Below are 27,132 nucleotides of genomic sequence, written 5' to 3' on the forward strand. Positions count from 1 at the left end.
GATATGAAGGACGTCATATATATAACATCTAGTCAGGATGGTAAAGCCACCGCCCAGCCATCATTCTGCTATACGCCGGACGGAAAGCCGTTAAGTAAAAACCATATACAGTAAAACCTTGGATTGCAAGTATAATTCGTTCCGGAAACATGCTTGTAATCCAAATTCAAAGCAAATTTCCCCAACGGAAATAATGGAAACTCAGATGATTCGCTCCACAACCATTTCTTCACAAGTCCTTGAGTTTATAGTCCATATAAAAAGATTATAGCAATGTGATAGGTTGTATTACCATAAAATATCCATCCAGAAATGGAATCCTCCCCAAGGGGATTAGAAGAAAAATCCAGCAGGGGCCACAGAGTATAAAAGAGAAGAGAGGCGCCTGTAAGTGTAGCAATATGGTTACATTTAATGAAGGTACAACATTTAGCAACTCACATGGTTGATGATTAAAAGAGGCACATCTAAGTATGGAGGCATCCGGGGTAAAGCTGTCCACATAGACCGTCCTCCGCACTCTCACCGCTGCCAATCTGCAATCGTGACCGGGAAGACTACCCTGCAGTAGAGCGATCTGAAAGCGAGGCTTGAAGAGCTCATAGAGCGCAGAGTGGAAGGGAGGACGGTCTATGTGGACAGCTTTACCCCGGATCCTTGCATACTTAGATGTATCTGTTTTAATCATCAACCATGTGAGTTGCTAAATGTTGTACCTTCATTAACCTCCCTGGCGGTATGATTCTTTCAGAAAAAACATGCTAAAAGCGGTACCATTATTTGCAAGGAAATTTGGCGTTTTATATTGTAGGTCTGTAATTTTTAGAAATAACTCACTTAAATCTGACCAAACAAGATTCTAATAGGCATCCCGTGTATTACATTTTTTTAAAAACAAAATTATAAATTATAATATAATAAATAATTATAAATAATTATAACAAATAATAATATAATTATAATAAAAATTATTCAATAATGTAATCAAATCAAAATCACTGAAATTTGCTCAGTTGCAGAATTGTCGCTGTCATTACTTTTATTTTTTTATGACGAATTTCCCCACAAATCGCTATCGCACAATTCTGCAAGTGATTATAATTTATTATCGCTGTTTTTTAGCTGATCTAAAACTTGACATAAAGGGACACTTTTGGTTGCTATGGACAATCTACAGTTTGCAGGGAGAAAGAAACGTTTTTATTATATAAAATGACATGCAGGACACTGGGCAGACCACTAGGGACAGGGGGGGTGTGTTTTTTTTACATACAGTACTGTAATCTATAAGATTACAGATTACAGTATACTGTGTGTATAGTGTTTGTTTACGTTTTTGAATTTGGCGCCGTTCTCCGTCCCCGTGCGTCGTAACGTCGCAGGGAACGGAGATCGGCGTCACACGGAGGCACTATGTGAATCGAGCGAGGTCCCGCTCGCTCACACAGCGCGGTGGCATCGCTGGATCCAGGGACAAGGTAAGTAAAAAGTGCCTGTGGATCTAGCGAGGCAAGCCCGTGACTGACACGGGGTTACCGATAGTAGCAAGAAAATCTAACCCCGTGTCAGTCTCGGGAAGACCGCCAGGGAGGTTAAATGTAACCATATTACTACACTTAGGCCCCATACACACGACCGAACATGTCTGCTGAAACTGGTCCGCGGACCAGTTTCAGCAGACATGTTCGGTCGTCTGTACAGCCGAGCGGACAGGATTCCAGCGTACATTTGCCCGCCGGGCCTTTTTCCAGCGGGCAAATATTTCTAAACATGTTTAGAAACAGCCCGCTGGAATCCTGTCCGTCGGACATGTTCGGTCGTCTGTACAGACCTACCGTACATGTCCGAGCGGCCGCCATCCCTCGCATGTGTCGAATGACTTCGACGCATGCGTGAAAGCATTGAACTGGCAGGGCCGCGCACGTCGTCGCGGCGACGCCGCGTATCGAGTACGCGCGGATTTCTGTATGATGGTGTGTACAGCCATCATACAGGAATCTCCGGACGGACATGTACGGTGAAAACGGTCCGGCGGAACGGTTTCATCGTACATGTTTGCTCGTCTGTACGGGGCCTTAGAGGCACACTTTTATACTCAGTTGTGACATGACACTACTTATATGTCAAGACATCGCTTGTATATCAAGTCAAAATTTATAAAACAATTTTGCTTGTTTTGCGAAACACTGTCAGACCAAGTTACTCTCAATCCAAGGTTTTACTGTATTTAGGGCAAGATTCACGTAGAAGTGCGGCGGCGTAAGGTATCGTAGATACGTTACCCGCCGCAAGTTTTCATGGCAAGTGCCTGATTCACCAAGCACTTGCGTGAAAACTTACGCCGGCGGCCTCTGGCGTAAGCACGCGTAATTCAAAGGGGCGTGTGCCATTTAAATTAGGCGCGCTCCCGTGCCGGACCTACTGCGCATGCTCAGTTTTGAAATTCCCGCCTTCCCGAAATTCCTGCTTTGCGCGAAGTGACATAATTTTTTCGAACGGCGACGTGCGTAGCGTACTTCCCTAACTGTGTAAAGTTAGGGCACCTAAAACGATGACTAACTTTGCGACGGGAAACTAGACTAGCGGCGACGTAGCGAACGCGAAAAACCGCCGTGTATCGCCGTAACTACTAATTTGCATACCCAACGCTGGTTTACGACGCAAACTCCCCCCAGCGGCGGCTGCGGTATTGCATCCTAAGATCCGACAGTGTAAAACAATACACCTGTCGGATCTAAGGGCTATCTATGCGTAACTGATTCTATGAATAAGTCGCATAGATACTCTGAGAGATACGACGTCGTATCTCTGCTGTGAATCTGGCCCTTAGTTTCCAATATGCTTACATATACAAGGGAAGGATCCCACATCCATTCAAAGATGGCTGCCCCACAAGAGCTTTTGATAAAGTGCAGTGGGACAAAACATGTTGAGGAAGTGATGTCATCACAGGAAACAGAAGTACGTCACAGGAACAGGAAGTTGTGGTGTGGCCATCTTTGAATGGATGTGTGATCTTTCCTTTGTATATGTAAGCATATTGGAAAATAAATATGTTTTTACTTAAAAATATTACACTATTGGAAGCTCTTCTTTTTTTATGAGGTGTCACCAACTCTGGAGAAGGTATTGGAGAAGAGTAGAGTGGAGATCGGGTGCATTCTAGACTGATTGTGGTTTCAAGGCTTAGGAGGCTTCATTGTGGGGACACCTGGTGGTTGAAGATTGTTGTTGGTATAGTGTGAGATCACTACATGTTTATGTGAGCATAATAAATAGAGTGTGGGGAGCACGGTTTTGGTTTGATATTCTCATTCCATGATGGTTTTGTATGTCCATGAGGAATTATTGGACAGAAGGCATGACACGCAGTGGAGGGAAGTGGAGACAGTGACACTGGATTATTGTTGCGCACAAGTGTGATTAAACCCATTATACAAGAGAGGTCTCATTATCTCTGGAGCATTTTACAGTGATGACGAACCTTGACACTCCAGATGTTTTGGAACTACATTTCCCATGATGCTCATCTACACTGCAGAATGCATGAGCATCATGGGAAATGTAGTTCCAAAACATCTGGGGTGCCAAGGTTCACCATCACTGATTTAGGATATTAGCAAGAAGATCACTTTCATACCGGGCCTATTCTGGCACTTCTCTCCTACATGTAAACATCATCATTTTTTTGCTAGAAAATTACTCAGAACCCCCAAACATTATATATATTTTTTTCAGCAGACACCCTAGGGAAATAAAATGGTGGTCGTTTTTTTGGGGTAAAAAACTGTTTCATGAATTAAAAAAATAACAAAACAGTAGAGTTAGCCCAATTATTTTGTATAATGTGAAAGATGATGTTACGCCGAGTAAATAGACTAACATGTCATGCTTTAAAATTGTGCACACTCGTAGAATGGCGCCAAACTTTAGACGACGCTTTAATATTTTTTACAGGTTACAAGTTTAGAGTTACAGAGGAGGTCTAGTGCTAGAATTGTTGCTCTCGCTCTACCGCACGCAGCAATACCTCACTTTTACTGCTACGGGGTGGCCGGTGTATTGTCACATTCTGCTGCCTATCGTAGAATGCTGCGGAAGTCACGTGGCGGCCAACTGCGCATGCGTTCCAAACGCAAATGCGATGCGTTCCAATGGATTCACGACAGTACACACCAGTGAAACCTCGGTCGGCATCCAGGCTCTTTCCTTAACATCCCTGTGGATTGGAGGATGTTAAAAAAAGAGCCAGGAGGCCGAGCGAGCGAAGCGGAGCGAATCAGTTACGCATAGATATCCCTAAGATCCGACAGGTGTAATAGTTTTACACTGTCGGATCTTAGGATGGAGTTCGCGTCGTAAACCAGCGTCGGGTATGCAAATTAGCAGTTACGGAGATCCACGAAACTTTTTCCCGTCGTTACGTCGCCGCAAGTGTTAGTTTGCCGTCGCAAAGATAGGGCACCTTTTACAAAGTGTAAAATTACTACACCATGTAAAAGTATACCCGTCTTTCCCACGTCGCTTTTGAATTTTTAAAAAAAATAAAAAAATTCCCGGCGCAAGTCTTTTTTTCACGTCGCGATTCACAAAACGTTGGCGCGTCGTAATTTTTGCGCAAAGCACGTCGGGAAATTTGCATTGGGAGCATGCGCAGTACGTCTGGCGCGGGAGCGCGCCTAATTTAAATGGTACCCGCCCCATTTGAATTGGCCCGCCTTGCGCCGGACGGATTTAGGATACACCGCCGCAAATTTCCAGGTAAGCGCTTTGTGGATCGGGCACTTAGACAGAAAATTTGTGGCGGTGTAACCTAAATCGGTACGTTACGCTGCGCCCGGGCTACGTGAATCTGGCCCTATAACTTTTGCACAAATCAATCAATATACACCTACTGCAATTTTTTTTTACCAAAAATATGTAGCAGAATACATATTGGCCTAAGTTGATGATGAAATTAGATTTTTATTGGATATGTTTTATAGCAGAAAGTAAAAGATATATATAGTTTTTGTAGTTGTTGCTCTTCGCCCATGTGCTCTACAACATTACCCTCATCTTCTCCTGAGATCTCGTTGTTAAGAAATTAGATTTTCCAGTGCAGAACTGGAGAAGTAGCCTTCCCAGAGGGCACCTGTGAGGCTCCGTCTACACCACCAGTGCCTCTGAAGACTAGAAAGTGAAAATCCTTCAAGGCTACTTTCACACTGGGGGGGCATTAGTGGTAAAGCGCCGCTAATTCTAGCAACCGAGGACCGGGTCAAATGCGCCCAAAAAACGCCACTGCCCATTGATTTCAATGGCAGGGGCGGTTTAGGAGATATACACCGCTCCCGAATCACCCCAAAGATGCTTCTTGTGCTTGCAGGACTTTTTTTTACCAGTGTGAAAGCTGCAGAAGAGGCAGTTTACAGGCACTTTTCATGCGCTATTTTTAGTGCAAAAACGCCTGTAAAACACCTCAGTGTGAAAGTAGCCTAAAAGTACATAATAGCTAATATATTTAATTTATAAAAATGACTATAAAATATCACATCAGTATTCAGAGCTTCGTGCAGATGTGATTTTTAGTGAAGGCTGCATTCACACCTGAGCGTTTTGTCGCCTGAAGCGCGACGCTCAAATACGCTAGAGGGAAAAAAATACATTATACCCTATGAAGATGGTTCACATCTGCACGCCGATACGCCTGACGCTGAACGACTGAAGCTCAAACAATTTCCGGACCCTTTTTTGTCGCACGTATCGGGCGGTTTGGGCGTATTTGAGCGTTTCCATTTCCCATAGAAAGTAATGGAAACGCTCGATTCAAGCGACTTGCGCGACAACGAGCGTTTGCTACGGGGGTTTCGTCGCTTTAATCAATAGAACTTTTCACCCAGGCAGAAGATTAAAAAAAAACTACCAACATAGCAACAAGTGATTAAAAGATGATAATTTTTCCTATTGGCTAAAATAAAAAACGTTGAAGTACAAAAACGTCGGACGATGCTGTATGCAAACGCGCAAATAAGCATGAATACGCACGACAAAATGCCGGGAAAAAAACGACCGAACGACCGACACTCAGGTGTGAATGCAGCCTAAAGGTCCAATCTAAATGATGAATATATAAAATAAACAAATCCAGAAATAGAATGTGAGTATCTTACATATTATTTTCAGGGAAGACAGTATCTCAGGTATTTTTTTTATTCTTTATTGATTTTTTTTTTTAAAAAAAACAATCTCCCAAGCGTCACAGAGAATGTACTCATTAAGAATGAAGGAACGGCTGTCTGCAGCCAATACAAGCTACTTTTCAGTAAAAGAAAACACATAAAAAAAGTCAGTGCAAGAAACAATTTAAAACAAAACTAATACAAAAGGTTATAAAATGCAACATATGAAATAGAATAGTTCAATTCGATATACATTTTTCAGTTATTTGCATTCTTAAATTGTGCATACCACGAACCAGTGTAACTGGCTTCAGCCATGTTGTTAAGGCCCATAGCAGCCAATCAGAAATGATCTTTAACTAATCTGCCTCCAAATACTTGATTGCAATGGGCTACAGAAATGTACATTTACATGTAATGCTTTTGAAACTTTTTTTTTTATAAATCCTAAAGCGTACCTGTGACCTAAATAATCGCTGCGAAGTGAGCCGGAAGTGGGAGTGGGTACCTGTCAAAACCAGGTGCCTGCTCCCCCCTCCACCCCAAAAGGTGCCAAATTTGACAGCAGAAGGGGGGGGGGGCAGACACGTGGAGCTTCCCCTATTGAGTGGAGCGCAGCTTTATGTACACTTTTGCCTAAATCTGGCCATACATAGAGCACATTTTGAATGATTTTCCATGAACCAGCCAAAATGCGAGCTGTGGGTGGCCCTGTTGGCACCTTCTCCCACAACATCCTTTGAATAAAAAAAAAAACAAAGGAGCCCAGCGGCCGATGAGTGGGTCAGGTTCAGGTATTCTGAGAGATGTGGATTTTGGCTGACAGAATACTGTTGGATAAATATATACATGTTTAGCTTACCCTTAGATCAGAAGAGTGGAAGGGGAAAATGGTTCATAAACCATTCATTGACAGAACAAGATAAATCTTACAGTGTATGGCCAATTTAAATTTCATCCACTTCTAAAGGGATACAGACCCTGAAGCTTTTCCAGTGATCACAATGAGATCGCTCAGGGGGGGTACTATGAAGGCAGACCTTACCATCCAGATGTAAGTGTGAGGCAGGACATGGTAAGGTAAGAATCTGACAATTACCTAAAATCCCTACAGTGTATATAATTAACTTTTGAGCAGAGGCGGCTCTTTAATTAGGCGGTCGCCTAAGGCCTTGCAGTCACAGGGGCCTCGCGGCAGCCTAACTTACCCAATGCATTACCCCAGTTTTGAGGGACAGGGGACGTTAAGGCTGCTGTGCTCAGGCAGCATTAAGAGCCCAGCGTCCCTAACAACCAGTGAATATCGGTGACACCACCCCTTGTGACGTCAATGACCCAGCATGCTCTCAGTTAATGATGTCACAAGGGGGCGGGTTCACCAGGTGAAATCACTGGGTGGCACCTGCCCCTTAGTTATTAAAGAGCAGGATCTGGAGGGCTTCCAGATTCCGATAAGCCCCCTGCCCACAGACCTCCACAACCACCGGCCAGGGTTGTGGGGAAGAGGCTCTTGTCCTTGAATTATTTTTCCCATCATGGGCGAGAGTGGGGCCCCATGTCAAGTTTTGCCTAAGGCCTCACAAAGCCAAGAGCCGCCTCTGCTTTTGAGGTATTATGTTTTTTTTCTCAACAAAGCTGAAGTTACACCCAAATCATTTTTGAATTCAGTTTTGTGGCTACTTTGTAAACCAGTTGGATAGATCCTCCAAAAAAAACTGATTGTTGCATAAAAACATATATTTTTTTTTTCGCTGTGTGCAAGATCCAACGCCGTACCACTCTGCAGTCACCAGCAATAATACAATGTTAAGAGAATAAAAAGTGCAATTATACATTTATAACTGTTATTAAAAAATCTGAATAAGTAATCTCCCAAAAAAAATGAATGGTTCTACAACTTCACCCACCAATGAAAAGCTACGGACTCATACTGTATGTTTTTGTGAATTAGCGATAAAAGAAACAAAATATTAGACGAATAAAATAAAGAAAAAACACTGCAAGACAAAGGCATAAATAATGAGCTAGTATGCATAGCATACTAGCTCATTATGTAATACCTCAGATCGAAGCCCCTGCAGCTGTCCTCGTACACCGCTCGGGCGGCCAACATCTCTCCCGGGGGTTACCTCCGGGTATGGTGGCTCCGGCGCTGTAATTGGCCAGAGCCGCGATGACGTCACTCTCGCGTATGTGAGCGGGAGCCGCCAGTCACGGCACGGGCACCTTTAGGAACGGCACGATCGCTGTTGCTAAAGTGCGCCTGCGCTGTAGACATCGGCGCCCGTCATTTCTGTAAATATCTTCTAAACCGTGGAGGTTTAGGAGATATTTTGAGTACCTACAGGTAAGCCTTAATCTAGGCTTACCTGTAGGTAAAAGTGGTAGTAACGGGTCTGTGAGCCAACACTGCCTGTAACAATGGGGAAAAATGAAAGGTATAAACTAGGGATAGACAGCCATCCTTACTTCAGCTGTTGTGGGACTACAAGTCCATTGAGGCGTTGCAAGACTTTGAAAGCCACAGGCATGATTCCCAAGGGCAGGAGCATGATGAGATCCACCACAGCAGGAATGCCGAGGGTGCCTACCTTCATGCTGGGTTCACACTAGTGCAAATTGGATGTGGGTTTCGTGACTGGTTCTCTATGGAGCCAATTCACACATTTCCGCAGCAAATGGCTTCTATTTATTGAATTAAAAACAACTTTTTGATTGTAATTAATGCATGCTACAGAATGCCCCAAATTATATTACATTGATTACTTGTGATGACTTAAAGGGGTATGACATGCAATAATATAAGTATCCACCTTGACCTAACCTTTTCCTTTTTTTTGATAGATTATTATGAACACAGTATTGTGATTTTTTTATATATATATATATATATATATATATATATATATATATATATATATATATATATATATATATATATATATATATATATATATATATAGCAAAAATTAATTACAAAAATAATCATAGTAAACTTGTGTCATTAATATCAGTGCACACGGTTTTAAAGATAACTTAATTCCGTTTTTTTTTTGCTTTATGGAATTTGCATGAGCTGGAGTATTGGCAAAAGGTCCCCATTCACACCTGAGCGATTTCAAGCGCGTTTCCAAAAGAGCGATTCCGGGCTTGGCACTTAGATTTTCATGCGATTCTATTATGCCCACTCACATCTAGGCGATGTGCTATCACTTAACATTGTAAAATTACAGGGGTTTCGTTGGGCATGATGGCACATTTATGGCCCCTCTAATGGGAGTGCCTAAATATTGCGCAATTTTGTACCTAATAAACATCTCCTCCTGCTAGTAACCATTGAAAAATGTACAAAAACTATCTTGGGGAAGGTTAGACTTCCTGTCTGGTTTTTACTGCTATCTGGGGCTCGCTTCCTGTACTGGTGACAACATATTCACTCACAGGAAGTGAGACAGACAGAAATAAAATTATGGCAGGGGTTCATCCCCCATTCTACAAAAAAATAAGTAACATTCTAGTGAAAATGGGAATGGGTAAAACCTCTGTCTCCTTTAAGAGATACCTGGTGGCTGCCATGATGCTGGTTCTTTGACTTTCTAAGCCACTGAATTGGAGCAAGCATGCAGCGAATGAAGTCAGAACTCCTGATATGCATGTTGTTCCATGGGACCAGCATGAGAGTCAGGCAGCTGGTATTTTCAGGGCAATGTTCCTTTAAATGCTTACATGTAAGAACCCTTGGGAAGCTATGTCTTGGTGATATAGACATGGGTATCACAGCACACTACTGCCTTCTGGCACATGGGTCTGTGTTGGGGTCAAACAACAAATAAATACAACTCCCTTCCCTCACTGACCTATAGTTTCAATTTTTTCTCACTTCCTGTTCCTCCTCGGTAAGCTGTTCTGGCTGACTACCCCCCAGACGGATGATGGGGGCAAGCTTACTGAGAGGAAACAGGAAGTGAGAAATTCAGACAAAGAAAAAAAAACATTTAGAAGGGAAATGGAAGGAAAAGGTAAGTGAACCAACAATGCACTAGCTTATAGGAACCTATTTAGAAAATAAAAAACAAACCTTTACAACCCCTTTAATTTTAAGGTACCCAAGGCATATCAGATAGCTTCCAGGCTGTTATGCAACTGCATGTCTTAGTGTTACCAGCCCAGAAAACCGGTCTTTGAACAAGCAGGGACTGATCCTGGCATATACAGATAGTAGCCTAAGGAAATCTCTGTAGAGAAAGTGTACATTCCTGAACCTTTAAAACACACCATACTACATTTTACGGATCGACTGATATAGTTTTTTCGGTGCTGATACGATACTGACGACACCGATATTGTCCGCCGATATTCTGTACATTTAAAAAAAGAAAAAAAAAAGTACACTTTTTTATCAATGTTATTGCTGTCACAAGGAATGTAAACATTCCTTGTGACAGTAATAGGCAGTGACAGGTACTCTTTATGAAGGGATCGGGGGTCTATAAGACCCCAAAACCCTCCTCTGCACTTGACAGTATTTAAAATGTCAAGATGTGCATTTTTGAATACTTTATATTTTTTAAAACTGGCACCTTTAAGGCCCCATACAGACGAGCAAACATGTACGATGAAACCAGTCCGCCGGACCGTTTTCAGCGTACATGTCTGCCCGTAGATTCTGTATGATGGCTGTACTCACCATCATACAGAAATCCGCGCGTACTCGATACGCAGCGACGAGGCCGCGGCGACGTGCGCGGCCCTGGCACTTCAATGCTTCCACGCATGCGTCGAAGTCAATCGACGCATGGCGGCCGCTCGGACATGTACGGTAGGTCTGTACAGACGACCGAACATGTCCGACGGACAGGATTCCAGCGGGCATGTTTCTAAACATGTTTAGAAATATTTGCCCGCTCGAAAAAGGCCCGGCGGGCAAATGTACGGTGAAATCCTGTCCGCTCGGCTGTACAGACGACCGAACATGTCTGCTGAAACTGGTCCGCGGACCAGTTTCAGCAGACATGTTCGGTCGTCTGTATGGGGCCTAAGACGCCAGTAATCCGATAAGTGATGTCATTTATTTTATTTTCCCATGTAGTATTCTTTCATTTGGCCTAACGTGTATATCCAACCAAGCCTCTTTTAAGATAAGGATAAGGATGCAAACTGCTGTCAGCTTTCTACATCTGGTGCTCTGCAAGACCCCCATACGCGATTTTAAGTGCTTTTCCCCGACCACTTCAATTCCATTCTATATAATGATGTCCCTTCACACCTGAGCATCAAGTCACTTGAATAAGTACTTGAGCCTCTTTGGGGCAAAATCATGAGTTTATGGTCCCTATAGACTTTAATAGGAATGCTTATTTTTCTTGCCTCTCCTCCTCCTGGTAACTAGCTTTCCATTAGCGAAAATAAAATTGCTCAAGTCTGAAAAAAACACACAAAATAATGCTCCAGAATTGCTTGATTACGCTCAATTGTGAATGGGCGTTTTGGAGAGATGATCATATGATGATCACCCCCCACCCAAAAAAAAATACCACCAGCCGCCACTGAGCGACCACAGCATCTGGTAGGCTGCAATATATTACATTTGTTTTTGGGGTTAGAATGCACTTTAAAGTGGAGTTCCACCCATTTTTTTATGTTTGTCTGTGCTGCATGCTCTAATCTCATAGTGTTCAGAATGGACAATTTTTATTTAATTTGTTGCTTGTAAATACCTTTATTTTGTAGTCCTTCATTACTTCCTCCTCCTTATTTGCCTAGGCTATTTGCAAGGGTTTCTGGGATAGGCATCATGTTTCCCAGTAGTCCTTGCAAACCTGACTGAAACCTATTACATTGCTTGTGCACTAAGCATGTGCGAGATATGCAAAGCTGAAATCCAGGAAGTCATACAGTCTGGCTTCATGATGCCCACACTTAAGATGGCCACGGTCTATTTCTAGATTATAAACCAGGGATATGCAATTAGCGGACCTCCAGCTGTTGCAAAACTACAAGTCCCATCATGCCTCTGCCTTTGGGTGTCACGCTTGTAGCTGTCAGAGTCTTGCTATGCCTTATGGGACTTGTAGTTCTGCAACAGCTGGAGGTCCGCTAATTGAATATCCCTGTTATAAACTATCTAAATGCTGTAACAACCTAACAAAACGGACCTTAGTTTACAGACTAACTTTACTAGAATACATTAAGCTTGTGTATTACAGGGGTATTTATATTTAAAAAGTGAAATTGTGGCCGGAACTCCGCTTTAAACTAAAACTGTACAAATGCACACAACGGAGGAAATATGTGAGTGATATTGACTGAAACTCTAGATGATTCAGCCTCACATCTATTCACTAGAAACCAGTGACATTATTTTTGAGCATTTTTAGTAAGGTAGTAAATAGAAGTGAGGTTCAAAACACAGGAAACCATATATAATCTCTTATAGAGCCCAGCCACACCCCTATACTTAGAAATGTTCTACTGGACAAAATGTCTTTGGTGACAGAAGTACCATTATTTTCACCTCTGTGCCTAATGTACTGTGATTTTTAAGGCCTGCATACTGCCTAACCAATAAGACCTTCCACAGGGACTAAAGCTGGCCATATTCTATACAATCCCTTCAGATTTATCAAACCTAAACAATCCATTACATTTGTATCAAATCATGAGAGCTCTTGCACTACATAATCTAAGGAGTGTGCACAATCAGATTGTATAGTGTATGGTCAGCTTTGTGCTAGAACACATAAAACACACAGCTAGCACGCTTTGGATGCGTCTCCAAAAGCACAGTTGCACACGTATGCAAGGGCCACTTCCGTTCTTCAAATTTAAGGTGAAAAACCACACTTCACTTGGTCGGAAATAAACTGTATTGTATAAAAACGCAAGCACATGCTTTTAAAGGGTATGTCTGTGCAAGAAAAAAAATAACATATTCAGTACATCTCCCAAATACATGCATGCACAAGTCCTTAAAAGCATTACAAGCACAGAAAATTACGTCTTTAGAACCGAACTTCCTGTAGTGAACTAACAACACTGAAATGTTATTATATCAGTCAAGCTTTTCTCAACCTTTTTACCCCAGAAGAACTCTTAAAATAATTTTCTCAGGGGGCATTGCTAAAACCCAAGGGTGGGGAAAATGCCCCTTGCATGGGAGAGAATGCCCGCATTACAGTGGTGAACAGAATGCCTCCTTTAGGCCCCCTTCACATTGGGGCGTTTTTCATGCGGTACAGCGCTAAAAATAGCGCTGCTATACCGCATGAAAAATCATGCCCTGTAGTGTTCAATGTGAAAGCCCGAAGGCTTTCACACTGAAGCGGTGCGCTAGCAGGAGCGCTCCAGAAGTCCTGCTAGCCGCATCTTTACCGCGGTACAGCGCTAAAAATAGCGCTGCTATACCGCATGAAAAATCATGCCCTGTAGTGTTCAATGTGAAAGCCCGAAGGCTTTCACACTGAAGCGGTGCGCTAGCAGGAGCGCTCCAAAAGTCCTGCTAGCCGCATCTCTACCGCGGTATAGGAGCGGTGTGTTCACCGCTCCTATACCGCGCCTTCCCATTGAAATCAATGGGAAAGCACGGTAATACCGCCCGCGTTAACCATTTTTCGGCCTCTAGCGGGGGTTAAAACCTCACCGCTAGCGCCCGAATATCGCGGTAAACACGATGGTATAGCCGCGATACAAATAGCGCGGCTATACCGTCACCGCGGCTCGACGCTGCAATGTGAATGTGAACTATGCAGATACCATCAAATGGGAGGACAATCAACCCCTGGCAACCTCTGGTGGAACCCTGTTTGACAAAGGCTGTATGTTCTGAATAGTTTTTTTTTTTTTAGACATACACTCTAAATGTATTTAGGCTTTCAGTGATCTGACTACCATAAACTGAAATCTGACTGGTCGCTTTAAAGGGGTTGTAAAGGTTTGTTTTTTATTTTCTAAATAGGTTCCCTTAAAGCGGGAGTTCACCCGAAAAAAAACTCAATTTTTAACATTAGATTGGGCCTAATTACGGGAAGCAGAATCGGGTGTTTTGGTTAAAATCAATGCAGTACTTACCTTTTTTGAGATAGATGTTCTCCCGCCGCTTCCGGGTATGGTCTTCGGGACTGGGCGTTCCTATTTGATTGACAGCCTTCCGACGGTCGCATACAGCACGTCATGAGTTGCCGAATGTCGGTGCGGCGCTATACGACGCCTGCGCACCGACGTTCGGCTACTTCCGGAAACTGGTGACGTGCTGTATGCGACCGTCGGAAGGCTGTCAATCAAGTAGGAACGCCCAGTCCCGCAGCCCATACCCGGAAGCGGCGGGAGAACATCTATCTCAAAAAAGGTAAGTACTGCATTGATTTTAACCAAAACACCCGATTCTGCTTCCCGTAATTAGGTCCAATCTAAGGTTAAAAATTTAGTTTTTGGGTGAACCTCCACTTTAAGCTAGTGCATTGTTGGTTCACTTACCTTTTCCTTCAATTTCCCTTCTACATGTTTTTTTTTCTTTGAATTTCTCACTTCCTGTTCCTCCTCAGTAAGCTGTTCTGGCTGACTAACCCCCAGCCAGAACGGCTCAGATGATGGGGGCAAGCTTACTGAGGAGGAACAGGAAGTGAGAAATTCAGACACAGAAAAAAAAACATTTAGAAGGGAAATCGAAGGAAAAGGTAAGTGAACCAGCAATGCACTAGCTTAAAGGAACATATTTAGAAAATAAAAAAACAAACCTTTACAACCCCTTTAAGTTACTTTGCATACTAAACCATCACTAAATGAACCCTCTTTGATACATAAGACAGAAACTTGGCAGCATGTGCACAGAAGTGGAGCATCAGCTTTAAAATTGGCTTGTGAATCTCTAAAGTTATTCCTGGAAAAAGAAAATTAGGAATGATTAAACTCAAGCATCTGTGTTTCCTTCATTATCGTGTGGTTGAAGCTGTTCTGTTTCTGTCTCCTCCTGAGGAGGCCGGACACGTTTGAAGAACCCAAGTTTGTACATAATAAAAACCATTAGCGCCAACAGTAGCAAACCTGAAAGCACTGCAAGTACTATCACCCACACGGGTACGGGGGCACTGGACGTCTGGTTCACCCATAGGATGTTTGTGGTGACCTCTGTAGAATTGTGTATATCAGGAAGGCTCATGTTCTTATAAGGGAATTCTAGTACACGGAACGTGGCTGAGGATTTTAAAGAATAGGAATGGTTCTGGTTCTCACTATTCATAAATGTTGGTGTCCACAATCTCGATCTGATGTACAGAATTGCGCTTTTTCCTTTCTCCACTCGCTCGACGTGGCAATCAATCTTGAGACACTGTGCTTGTCCACAGCCAATGGTCTGCAGTTCACCCTCAAACAGTGGAAGTTCACGCCTGTTGCGTTCTGTGCGGGTCACATTTTTCACCTCATCAGTTTGTGAAGTTGACAGTTTGAGGTCAAGTTTGTTGATCAAGACATCAGAAGTACAGTCCATGGGACCATCGATTTCATATTTGACTATGTACAACAGCTTATTGTTTTTGTACTTGTATGGCCATAAGATAGTAAGCATTGCTTTGCTGAATGCACTGGGACCATTGTTTCTGAGTTCAAAGATATGTTGAACCAGTGGTCCAACGTCATCTTCTGTTACAGGCTTCTCCTTGGGTTCCCAGTTTGCAATAGGCAGGAAGACTTCCGTGGGAGTGGAAACTCCTCTTATGTCAACTGCGGCCAAAACCGCCAGGGCAATCCGCAGCGACTGTTTGGCACTGGTATTGTCATACTGGTTAGAACTTTGTATCTGCAAGTCAAAGTTTACAGTGTTGCCCATCTCACTTAGCTGATGGACACTAAACAGCAAGGCAGCCAAGACCCTTGTTCCAGCCTTCATGGGATTTCCAAGGTCGCATACAACAAGACGGGTCTGATTTTCTATTTTGAAGGCACAAGACAAACGCGTTAAGGACTCATTGTTTCGAACGACTCCAATGAAGTCTGCCTGGGGTGGTATATAGACAAAAAGTTCAGCTTCATAGGCCCCTTCACCTTGATTTTGTGCATCAACGAATAGGGTCAAGGGACTATCATCTCCAATATAGATTTGCTGTTGCTCACTTACAACTGATAAAATCAGGTTTGGCTTGCATATATTGTCCTCTCCACAGTCCAACAAGATATGCGCCTGTTTGGTTAGGTTTGCTGGGTTGAGCTGGTTAAGGATGGGCATTAGTCCAGATGGATCAGCAGCGGCCTTATAATCCATTTCGTAATCCATAAAGATGGTAATAGGTGTAAGTTTATCCCGAAACTCACTCTCGTCTCGTAAATATGCTTTTAGTTCTTCACAACGCATATTCCCACCGTTCACTATTGTCATGTTTTTAGAATGAGTGGGCTGTCTGTTGTGTACAAACAATGCTCGCCTTACGGCTCCCTTCTGCTTAAGCTTATCCAACAAAAGTTCTACTTTGAATTGAAGGTTTTCAGGGACATTTCCTTTAGCGCTGGCCTTTAGGCAGAATTTCACATCAAAGCAGGAAACCATAACTCCATTTGTGAGGGAACAGGTTTTACTTTCAGGGTTCAGTATGGTTGGATTCACTTCTAGAACGGCATTCACTGTCACGACAGGCCTAGACCTGTATAGTATAGCCCTATCTGCTCCAAAAGCCCCAACCACTAAATCAGGATAGCCATTTTCATCGATATCGGTGGCACCTTTCAAAGAGTATCCAAAACTTGGTGGCATGGTTCTGGAGGCCCACTGTCCTTCAAGAACTTGAGAGGGCGTTGTGCTAATACCAGAGCTTCTTCCATTGTAAATGTACACAAGGCCTTTTTTACCCTCTCCGGCATAAGGTGCCCCAATGGCAATGTCATTGAAACCGTCCTGGTCCACATCACCAAGAGGCGCGATCGAACTGCCAAATCTTGCAAAAGCATAAAAACCGGTTAGCTTTGTTAAAAATCGAAGTCCTGCTTTACTTTCCTGAATATAAACAGTGACTTGTCCGACTTCTTGAAGCTTCCCATCAGATCCACGGTCCATAAAAAGGGGAGCTCCGACAAGCAGATCCACCAGTCCATCGGCGTTGATATCCGTTGTCGCTATGGAATAACCAAAGTAGGCAGCCATCTGCTCCCCGGTGAAATTGTACAGCGAGGCCATGGACTTGCCGTCATAAATAGACACCATCCCTAATGTTTTCGCTGCCCTGGGCACCCCGGAGACAAAATCATCGATGGCGTCCCCGTTAAAATCCCCCACGGCCACGGCATACCCCAAGTAGCTGTCGTCGTACGTCGGGCTGGCCGCTCGCGTGGCCAACTGCCCGTTGTAGGGAATGGTGTATTTCTTGGGGTCGTACTTTGTAAAGATTTCTTCGACTCTGTCCGAAATGAGTTGACCCTGCCAGTAGAAGCTGCCAGGGCCTCCCAGCAGCACGCGGTCGGTGTTGGTAAAGTCAGCGCTGAACCCGCCCTGGCAAAACCCTTGCTCCTGGGCGTCCGCTTTGTTCGTAGAGCGGCAGGGCGCGTATTCTACGATTTTGCTTCCATCCATCAAGTAACAAGTCCCAACTGGCTCCCTTTCCTGCTTGGCCTGCTCAGTCCTCCAGTGATAAAGGGGGGCACAGGCCAGGATCTTCTTATCTTTAACACTCAGGGACGCCCCAAACCATTGGTTGGATTTGAACTCGATGGGGTCGTCTTTGGCAAAGTAGCGATTGCCGGTGCTGTCGAAGACAATAGGCTGGCAGTTGGCATTCCTCCAGTCGCATTTCAGCACGTCCCCACCTTGGCTGATGTCAGGCTGGCTGGTGTTGGCTTTGGGGGCCCCGATCAGCAGGGAGGAGGAGAAGAAGTCCACGGCAAAGCCGAAGTAGCTGCCTTCAGACCCGGCGTACACCGAGGGGTTCTCCGTGTCCAGATTGAAGCAGCTGGACGAGCCCAGCAGAGCGGCGGCCAGCAGGAGAGCGACGGCCATGGGAACCGGAGGGACCGGGGAGCCTCTGCCCATCAGATCCGGTGGTCCGGAGAGCGAAGGGGGCCAGCAGCGCCGAGCGATCGCAGTGCAAACTTCCGCGAATCCCGGGGACTTTCCTTGTTTTCTGATCAGACGGGATGGGGCCGGTCGGGGAGGACGGGCTGGGATCGCAGTCATAGGGGGCGGGGAGAGCTGAGAGGCTAGTCGCCTTCGCTTCCCGTCCATGTGTCATCTGGGCACAGCCTGGGCTCCCTACACCCGGGGGCTGAGATCACCCCTCCTGATGGGAAAACGTCCTTGCCGCTGGAGGTGCAGGGGTTAATCAATGCTGCAACTTTGTATCTAAAACTGGAAGCAGAGATGTAGAAAGAGATACAAATAGATACACTGTATACAAGGTGTGTGCCTGCCAATACAATACCACTGATCATCAATCAGCACCAGCTTTCATATATATATATATATATATATATATATATATATATATATATATATATAGAATAGACAAAAAATACATGCACTATATAGTGTCAAAAGAATTGGGGTGCCTGCCTTTACACACACATGAACTTTAAAGAGAAAGTAAACCCTCTCTTACAAAAAAAAACTGCAAGACAAAGGTATAATGAGCTAGTATGCATAGCATACTAGCTCATTATGAATTACTTAGGAACGAAGCCCCCGCAGCGGTCCTCGGACACCTCCTCCGTCGCCGCCATGATACCCGGAGTGACTTCCGGGAATCGCTGCTTCGGCGATGTGACTGGCCGGAGCAGCGATGGCGTCACTCCCGCGGGAGCTGCCACCAACGCCATGACCGCAGGCCCGGATTTACTCCCTTTGCCGCCCCAAGGCCGGGTCCTTCAATGCCGCCCCCCGCTCAAAAAAAAACCTGAAAGTCCCCCAACCTGTGCCCATCATTGCCACCTCACCATCATTGCAGCCTTACCGTGCCGTCATTGAAGCCTCACCATCACTGCCACCTTACTGTGCCCTCATTGCAGCCTCCCTCACCATCATTACAGCCCCCCTCACTTTATTACAGCCCCCCTCACCATCATTGCAGCCTTACTGTGACAAACAATGTCGCCTCACCAGTCAGGGTGTGCATTACGCACATCGGGCATCTCCTGCTGTGTCACGGAGCTCACTGTGAAAAGTTGGGGCGTGCTGTGATAAAAGTCCCGCCCCCCTCCTAGACCAGCTTGTGTGATAGACAGAACACTGCCTCTATCACATGAGCTGGTCGGGACTTTTATCACAGTGCGCCCAAACTTTTCACAGTGAGCTCCGTGACACAGCAGTCTCCCACTGTGTGTTACAACTGGCGCTGCCCCTGCACCCACTGCCGCCCCGAAGCCTGGCCTCGGTGGCCTTGTCAGGAATCCGTCCCTGCATGACCGCCGCTAGTAGCGGCACGCTCAGTGCCCCTGCACGCCTTTGTCTACGGTGCATACGCCGTAGAAACCGGTGCCGTCTTTCTTGTAAATATCTCCTTAACCGCGTAGGTTAAGGAAAAAAATTTTGCACCTACAGGTAAGCCTTAATCTAGGCTTACCTGTAGGTCAAAGTGGTCTGTAAGGGTTTACAACCACTTTAACCACTTCAATACCGGGTATTTTCACCCCCCTCCTGCCCAGGCCATTTTTTTTTTTAGTTTTCAGAGCTGTCGCACTTTTAATGACAATTGTGCGGTCATTCCAACACTACCCAAATGATTTTTTTTTAGGATTTTTTTTTTCCCACAAAGAGCTTTCTTTTGGTGGTATTTGATCACCTCTGCGGTTCTTATTTTTTTGCGCTATCAACAAAAGAAGAGTGATAAGTTTAAGAAAAAAAACACAATATTTTTTACTTTTTGCTATAATATCCCATTTTTTTTTTAAATAAACATTTTTTATCCTCAGTTTAGACCGATATTTAGTATTCTTCTACATATTTTTGGTTAAAAAAAAATCGCAATGAGTGTATATTGATTGGTTTGCGCAAAAGGTTTAGCATCCACAAAATAGGGGATAGATTTATGGCTTTGTTTTTTTTTACTAGTAATGGCGGCGATCAGCGATTTTTATCGTGACTGTGACATTGTGGCAGACACATTGGACACTTGACACTATTTTGGGACCATTCACATTTATACAGCGATCAGTGCTATAAAAATGCACTGATTACTGTATAAATGTGACTGGCAGGAAAGGGGTTAACACTAGGGGGTGATCAAGGGGTTAAATGTGTTACCTAGGGAGTGAATCTAACTGTAGGGGGAGGGGGCTCACAAGGGGAGAAGACCAATCAGTGTTCCTCTGTACTGGAAACACACCATCGGTCTCTTCTCACCTGACAGGATGTGGATCTGTGTGTTTACACACACAGATCCACATCCCTGCGCTATTACCGGCAATTGCAGGTGCCCAGCTGGCATCGCGGCCGCTGGGCACGCGCACCGGCTCCCCAAGGACATCATATGACGCCTGCTCAGGATGAGAGTTCCCTCCTGCCGATGTCATATGTCTATGGGCGAGTAGGGAAGTGGTTAAAGAGATTGTAAACCTCTCTGTGGAAGTTGTAACTATAGGTAAGCCTAGAGTAAGACCCCTTTCACACTGAAGCGTTTTTACAGCGTTTTAGTGTTAAAAATAGCGCTATTAAAATGCTCATAAAAAGCTCTTCATGCCACTCAATGGACCCTTTCACACTGAGTCCTGTAAGCAGCATCTTTGGAGCAGCCTTTGGGCACTGAAAAAAACGCTCCAAAAATGCCCCTCTCCATTGAAATGAATTGAAAGCGCTGTAAAAATGCCTTACCCTTTCACACTGAGGCACTGCAAAAACGCCCTAAAACGTTAGGGTCTTAGCGGTGCTTTACCATTGTTTTTCGGGCGCTGGCAGTGTTAAAGGTCTTTGAAAGCACTCAACTTTCACATTGGGATTGCAGATGAGGCTTTGCTTGGATAACGCTCGAAAAATGCCCCAGTGTGAAAGGGGCCTAAGGCTTACCTATAGGTACTGTATCTCCTAAACACGCGCCGTTTAGGAGATATTGACTGTGATTTTCCCCCCCTCCGTGCCATTTTTTTCACTAGCAATTGCCTTGACTGGCAGCTCTGGCCAGTCACAGAGCCAGAGTCCGCAGCCCCGGAAAAAGAAGAGGGGCGAACATGGATGCCGCCTGTAGCGGAGATGGTGCAGGCTTTGTTTGCTGGTAAGTGTCACATAATGTGCTAGTATGCGATGCATACTAGCACATCATGCTTTTACTTTGCAGGGGCAAAGGAAGGAAGTAAAACCCATCAGGGTTAAGGATGGTTCTGTTTTCATTTTAATTTTATCCAAAAATTGAGCATTTAGATCAGCCGTCACTAAATGGCGGCCCGCGGTCCGAGTCCGGCCCGGGTGGCGCTTCTGCCCGGACCGCCATTATCATTTTAAATTTCAGCGTTGGTTTGCTGGGGCCGCGGGTTTCCCCAGCAACCAGTGACGCTGAGAGCGGAGAAGACAAGCAGTCACGGGCCGCGAGGTAGGGGCGTGACGTCACGTGCGTGCCCCGCCCCCTGCTGCATGCGGGTCCACTCCTGGCTCTCCTTGCGAGATTGGGGCGTGAGTGTATATTGATTGGTTTGCGCAAAAGGTTTAGCATCCACAAAATAGGGGATAGATTTATGGCTTTGTTTTTTTTTACTAGTAATGGCGGCGATCAGCGATTTTTATCGTGACTGTGACATTGTGGCAGACACATTGGACACTTGACACTATTTTGGGACCATTCACATTTATACAGCGATCAGTGCTATAAAAATGCACTGATTACTGTATAAATGTGACTGGCAGGAAAGGGGTTAACACTAGGGGGTGATCAAGGGGTTAAATGTGTTACCTAGGGAGTGAATCTAACTGTAGGGGGAGGGGGCTCACAAGGGGAGAAGACCAATCAGTGTTCCTCTGTACTGGAAACACACCATCGGTCTCTTCTCACCTGACAGGATGTGGATCTGTGTGTTTACACACACAGATCCACATCCCTGCGCTATTACCGGCAATTGCAGGTGCCCAGCTGGCATCGCGGCCGCTGGGCACGCGCACCGGCTCCCCAAGGACATCATATGACGCCTGCTCAGGATGAGAGTTCCCTCCTGCCGATGTCATATGTCTATGGGCGAGTAGGGAAGTGGTTAAAGAGATTGTAAACCTCTCTGTGGAAGTTGTAACTATAGGTAAGCCTAGAGTAAGACCCCTTTCACACTGAAGCGTTTTTACAGCGTTTTAGTGTTAAAAATAGCGCTATTAAAATGCTCATAAAAAGCTCTTCATGCCACTCAATGGACCCTTTCACACTGAGTCCTGTAAGCAGCATCTTTGGAGCAGCCTTTGGGCACTGAAAAAAACGCTCCAAAAATGCCCCTCTCCATTGAAATGAATTGAAAGCGCTGTAAAAATGCCTTACCCTTTCACACTGAGGCACTGCAAAAACGCCCTAAAACGTTAGGGTCTTAGCGGTGCTTTACCATTGTTTTTCGGGCGCTGGCAGTGTTAAAGGTCTTTGAAAGCACTCAACTTTCACATTGGGATTGCAGATGAGGCTTTGCTTGGATAACGCTCGAAAAATGCCCCAGTGTGAAAGGGGCCTAAGGCTTACCTATAGGTACTGTATCTCCTAAACACGCGCCGTTTAGGAGATATTGACTGTGATTTTCCCCCCCTCCGTGCCATTTTTTTCACTAGCAATTGCCTTGACTGGCAGCTCTGGCCAGTCACAGAGCCAGAGTCCGCAGCCCCGGAAAAAGAAGAGGGGCGAACATGGATGCCGCCTGTAGCGGAGATGGTGCAGGCTTTGTTTGCTGGTAAGTGTCACATAATGTGCTAGTATGCGATGCATACTAGCACATCATGCTTTTACTTTGCAGGGGCAAAGGAAGGAAGTAAAACCCATCAGGGTTAAGGATGGTTCTGTTTTCATTTTAATTTTATCCAAAAATTGAGCATTTAGATCAGCCGTCACTAAATGGCGGCCCGCGGTCCGAGTCCGGCCCGGGTGGCGCTTCTGCCCGGACCGCCATTATCATTTTAAATTTCAGCGTTGGTTTGCTGGGGCCGCGGGTTTCCCCAGCAACCAGTGACGCTGAGAGCGGAGAAGACAAGCAGTCACGGGCCGCGAGGTAGGGGCGTGACGTCACGTGCGTGCCCCGCCCCCTGCTGCATGCGGGTCCACTCCTGGCTCTCCTTGCGAGATTGGGGCGTGACGTCACGCGCGCGCCCCGCCCCCCTGCTGCTCGCATTTCCCGGGCTCTCCTTATCGCGCAGCATGCAAGGTATGTGACAAGTTAATTAGTTGTCACGAATGGGCAGATTTGTTTGTAATTGTGCTGTCATTAATGGTCACGCTGATGGGCACCTTTTTTTTATGTTAAGGGGCACTCTGATGGACGAATTTTATTTTAAGGGGCATGCTGATGGGTATATTTTTAATGTGCACACTGATGAGCATATTTTGTTAAGGGGCACACTGATGGACACATTTTGTTGTGCCCATCAGAGTGCCCCTTAACATAAAATATACCCATCAGCGTACCCCTTAAAATAAAATGTGCCCATCAGAGTGCCCATTAACAAAAAATGTTCCCATCAGCATTTCCCTTAACATAAAATAAGGGTCACGCTGATGGGCACCTTTTATGTTAATGGGCACTCTGATGGGCACATTTTATTTTAAGGGGTATGCTGATGGGTATATTTTATGTTAAGGGGCACTCTGATGGGCACAACAAAATGTGTCCATCAGTGTGCCCCTTAACAAAATATGCTTATCAGTGTGCACATTAAAAATATACCCATCAGCATGCCCCTTAAAATAAAATGTGCCCCTCAGAGTACCCCTTAACATAAAAGGTGCCCATCAGCGTGACCCTTATTTTATGTTAAGGGGCATGCTGATGGGAACATTTATTGTTAAGGAGCACTCTGATTGGCATATTTTATTTTAAGAGCAACACTGATGGGCCCTTTTTGTATTAAGGAGCACTCTGATGGGCAGATTTTATGTTAAGGGGCACATTTTCTTGTGCCCATCAGAGTGCCCCTTCATATAAAATGTGCCCATCAGGATGTCCCTTAACATAAAACTTGTCCATTAGAGTGTCCCTTAACATAAAATGTGCCCATCAGTATGACCCTTATTTTATGTTAAGGGGCACGCTGATGGGCACATTTTATGTTAAGGGGGACTCTGATGGGGACAGCTGATGTAAAGAGGGACTCTGATGGGAATGCCTGATGTTAATGAGCGCTGTGATGGGGACCCCTAATGTAAAGGGGTGCTGTGATGGGGACCTCTGATTTAAAGGAGTGCTGTGATATGGACACCTGATGTAAAGGAGCTCTGTGATGGGGACCCCTGATGTAAAGGGGCACTGTGATGGGGACCCCTGATTTAAAGGAGTGCTGTGATAGGGACACCTAATGTAAAGGGGCACTGTGATGGGGACACCTGATGTAAAGGGGCACTGTGATGGGGACACCTGATGTAAAGGGGTGCTGTGATGGGGACACCTGATGTAAAGGGGTGCTGTGATGGGGACACCCGATGTAAAGGGGCACTGTGATGGAGACACCTGATGTAAAGGGGCACTGTGATGGGGACACCTGGTGTAAAGGAGTGCTGTGATGGGGACCCCTGATGTAAAGGGGCACTGTGATGGGGTCCCCTGATTTAAAGGAGTGCTGTGATAGGGACACCTGATGTAAAGAGGTGCTGTGATGGGGACCCCTGATTTAAAGGAGTGCTGTGATGGGGACACCTGATGTAAAGGGGAACTGTGATATGGACACCTGATGTAAAGGGGCACTGTGATGGGGACACCTGATGTAAAGGGGTGCTGTGATGGGGACACCTGATGTAAAGGGGTGCTGTGATGGGGACACCTGGTGTAAAGGGGCACTGTGATGGGGACACCTGGTGTAAAGGAGCTCTGTGATGGGGACCCCTGATGTAAAGGGGCACTGTGATGGGGACACCTAATGTAAAGGGGCACTGTGATGGGGACACCTGATGTAAAGGGGTGCTGTGATGGGGACACCTGATGTAAAGGGGTGCTGTGATGGGGACACCTGGTGTAAAGGGGCACTGTGATGGGGACACCTGGTGTAAAGGGGCACTGTGATGGGGACACCTAATGTAAAGGGGCACTGTGATGGGGACACCTAATGTAAAGGGGCACTGTGATGGGGACACCTAATGTAAAGGGGCACTGTGATGGGGACACCTAATGTAAAGGGGCACTGTGATGGGGACACCTAATGTAAAGGGGCACTGTGATGGGGACACCTGGTGTAAAGGGGCACTGTGATGGGGACACCTGGTGTAAAGGGGCACTGTGATGGGGACACCTGGTGTAAAGGGGCACTGTGATGGGGACACCTGATGTAAAGGGGCACTGTGATGGGGATCCCTGATTTAAAGGGATGCTGTGATGGGGACACCTGATGTAAAGAGGTGCTGTGATGGGGACCCCTGATTTAAAGGAGTGCTGTGATAGGGACACCTGATGTAAAGAGGTGCTGTGATGGGGACCCCTGATTTAAAGGAGTGCTGTGATAGGGACACCTGATGTAAAGAGGTCCTGTGATGGGGACCCCTGATTTAAAGGAGTGCTGTGATGGGGACCCCTGATGTAAAGGGGCACTGTGATGGGGTCCCCTGATTTAAAGGGATGCTGTGATGGGGACACCTGATGTAAAGAGGTGCTGTGATGGGGACCCCTGATTTAAAGGAGTGCTGTGATGGGGACCCCTGATTTAAAGGAGTGCTGTGATAGGGACACCTGATGTAAAGAGGTGCTGTGATGGGGACCCCTGATGTAAAGGGGCACTGTGATGGGGTCCCCTGATTTAAAGGGATGCTGTGATGGGGACCCCTGATTTAAAGGAGTGCTGTGATGGGGACACCTGATGTAAAGGGGTGCTGTGATGGGGACACCTGATGTAAAGGGGCGCTGTGATGGGGGCACCTGATATAAAGGGGCGCTGTGATGGGGAAAAATGGGGACTTGAGATTCGGACCTCGGCCCAAAGAAAATTTTAGTGACCGGACCTCCTTGAATTTTAATTCAAGACCCCTGATTTAGATGGTCGTTACCCGAAGATCTCTTTTCATTTAGCCTACAGGCTCAACAGACAAAATCGAACAGATTCCCCTCTCCGAGTTATACAGCTGCTGGCTATTGTATTCTAACAATCAGAGCTGCAGGCTTCCAGAATACCTGAACAGTGACTGCATTTGAAAGCGTGCAGGCATTGTTTGTCAGGGAATTTTCCACTCGTCTCCTTCAGCATAGGTCAATTGAAAAATCAACTTTTATTGATCCAGGTGTTGCAGAGAGTGCCACCCGGTAGAAAACATTTTCGATGCATGTTTCGCCAGCTTTACACAAGTAACAATGTAACTTTTACGGATGATTTTGTGATGTATGAAACAGTTTGGACCAAACCGATCTGTTAAATATATATTTTCATATTATGCTTATGCATTGTTTTACAGATACACACTGTTACATGGCTACTGTTTCTTGACTTATCTCTTGTAAACAGTACTTTTTATACAAATAAACCTGTGTACTCTGATTACTGTAACAACAGTCACTATAAAAAATAAAAACATATACGTTTCGACCCATGCCCACCAAAAAAAACAGTTTTGGCTGGAGTTAGGTTTTAAACCACCTAAGAGTGTTTTATGTTTTTTGGGGACTCTATTGGTGAAATCTCGGTGCTGGTGTGGCTGGGTCTACCCAATGGGAAATATGTTGGTGGGCTCTCAGTATCAAGGTGGCTGGGTTTGATTTTTTGGGAACTGTTGGTGAGACCTCTGTACCCAGGTGGTCAGATCTGTTTTTTAGGGACCCTATTAGTGGGATGTTTGTACCGTGTGTCTGGGTCTGTTTCTTGGGGATTCTTTGTACCATCTTTGTACCATTGTTTGTGTCTGCTTCTGTATTGGGGTTG

General features: G+C 45.3%; 2 protein-coding genes across 3 annotated transcripts in view; one reads left to right on the forward strand and one right to left on the reverse strand.

Annotated features, from left to right (window-relative positions):
- Positions 1–27,132, forward strand: part of FGD1 (FYVE, RhoGEF and PH domain containing 1) — a 267,137-nt gene that overhangs the window by 111,113 nt on the left and 128,892 nt on the right. The gene's annotated exons all lie outside the window — the stretch shown is intronic.
- On the reverse strand, positions 14,879–18,313 carry ITGAV (integrin subunit alpha V). Its single transcript, XM_040322863.1, has one exon. It carries the CDS (start codon positions 18,169–18,171, stop codon positions 15,067–15,069), a length of 3,105 nt encoding a protein of 1,034 aa, XP_040178797.1. The 5' UTR covers positions 18,172–18,313; the 3' UTR covers positions 14,879–15,066.

This window comes from Rana temporaria, chromosome 9, assembly GCF_905171775.1.
Source record: "Rana temporaria chromosome 9, aRanTem1.1, whole genome shotgun sequence".
In the NCBI taxonomy this organism is placed as follows: domain Eukaryota; kingdom Metazoa; phylum Chordata; class Amphibia; order Anura; family Ranidae; genus Rana; species Rana temporaria.

What these genes read in the sequence shown, in the direction of transcription:
- ITGAV (XM_040322863.1), bottom strand. Translation starts at nt 18,171, where the DNA reads ATGGGCAGAGGCTCCCCGGTCCCTCCGGTTCCCATGGCCGTCGCTCTC.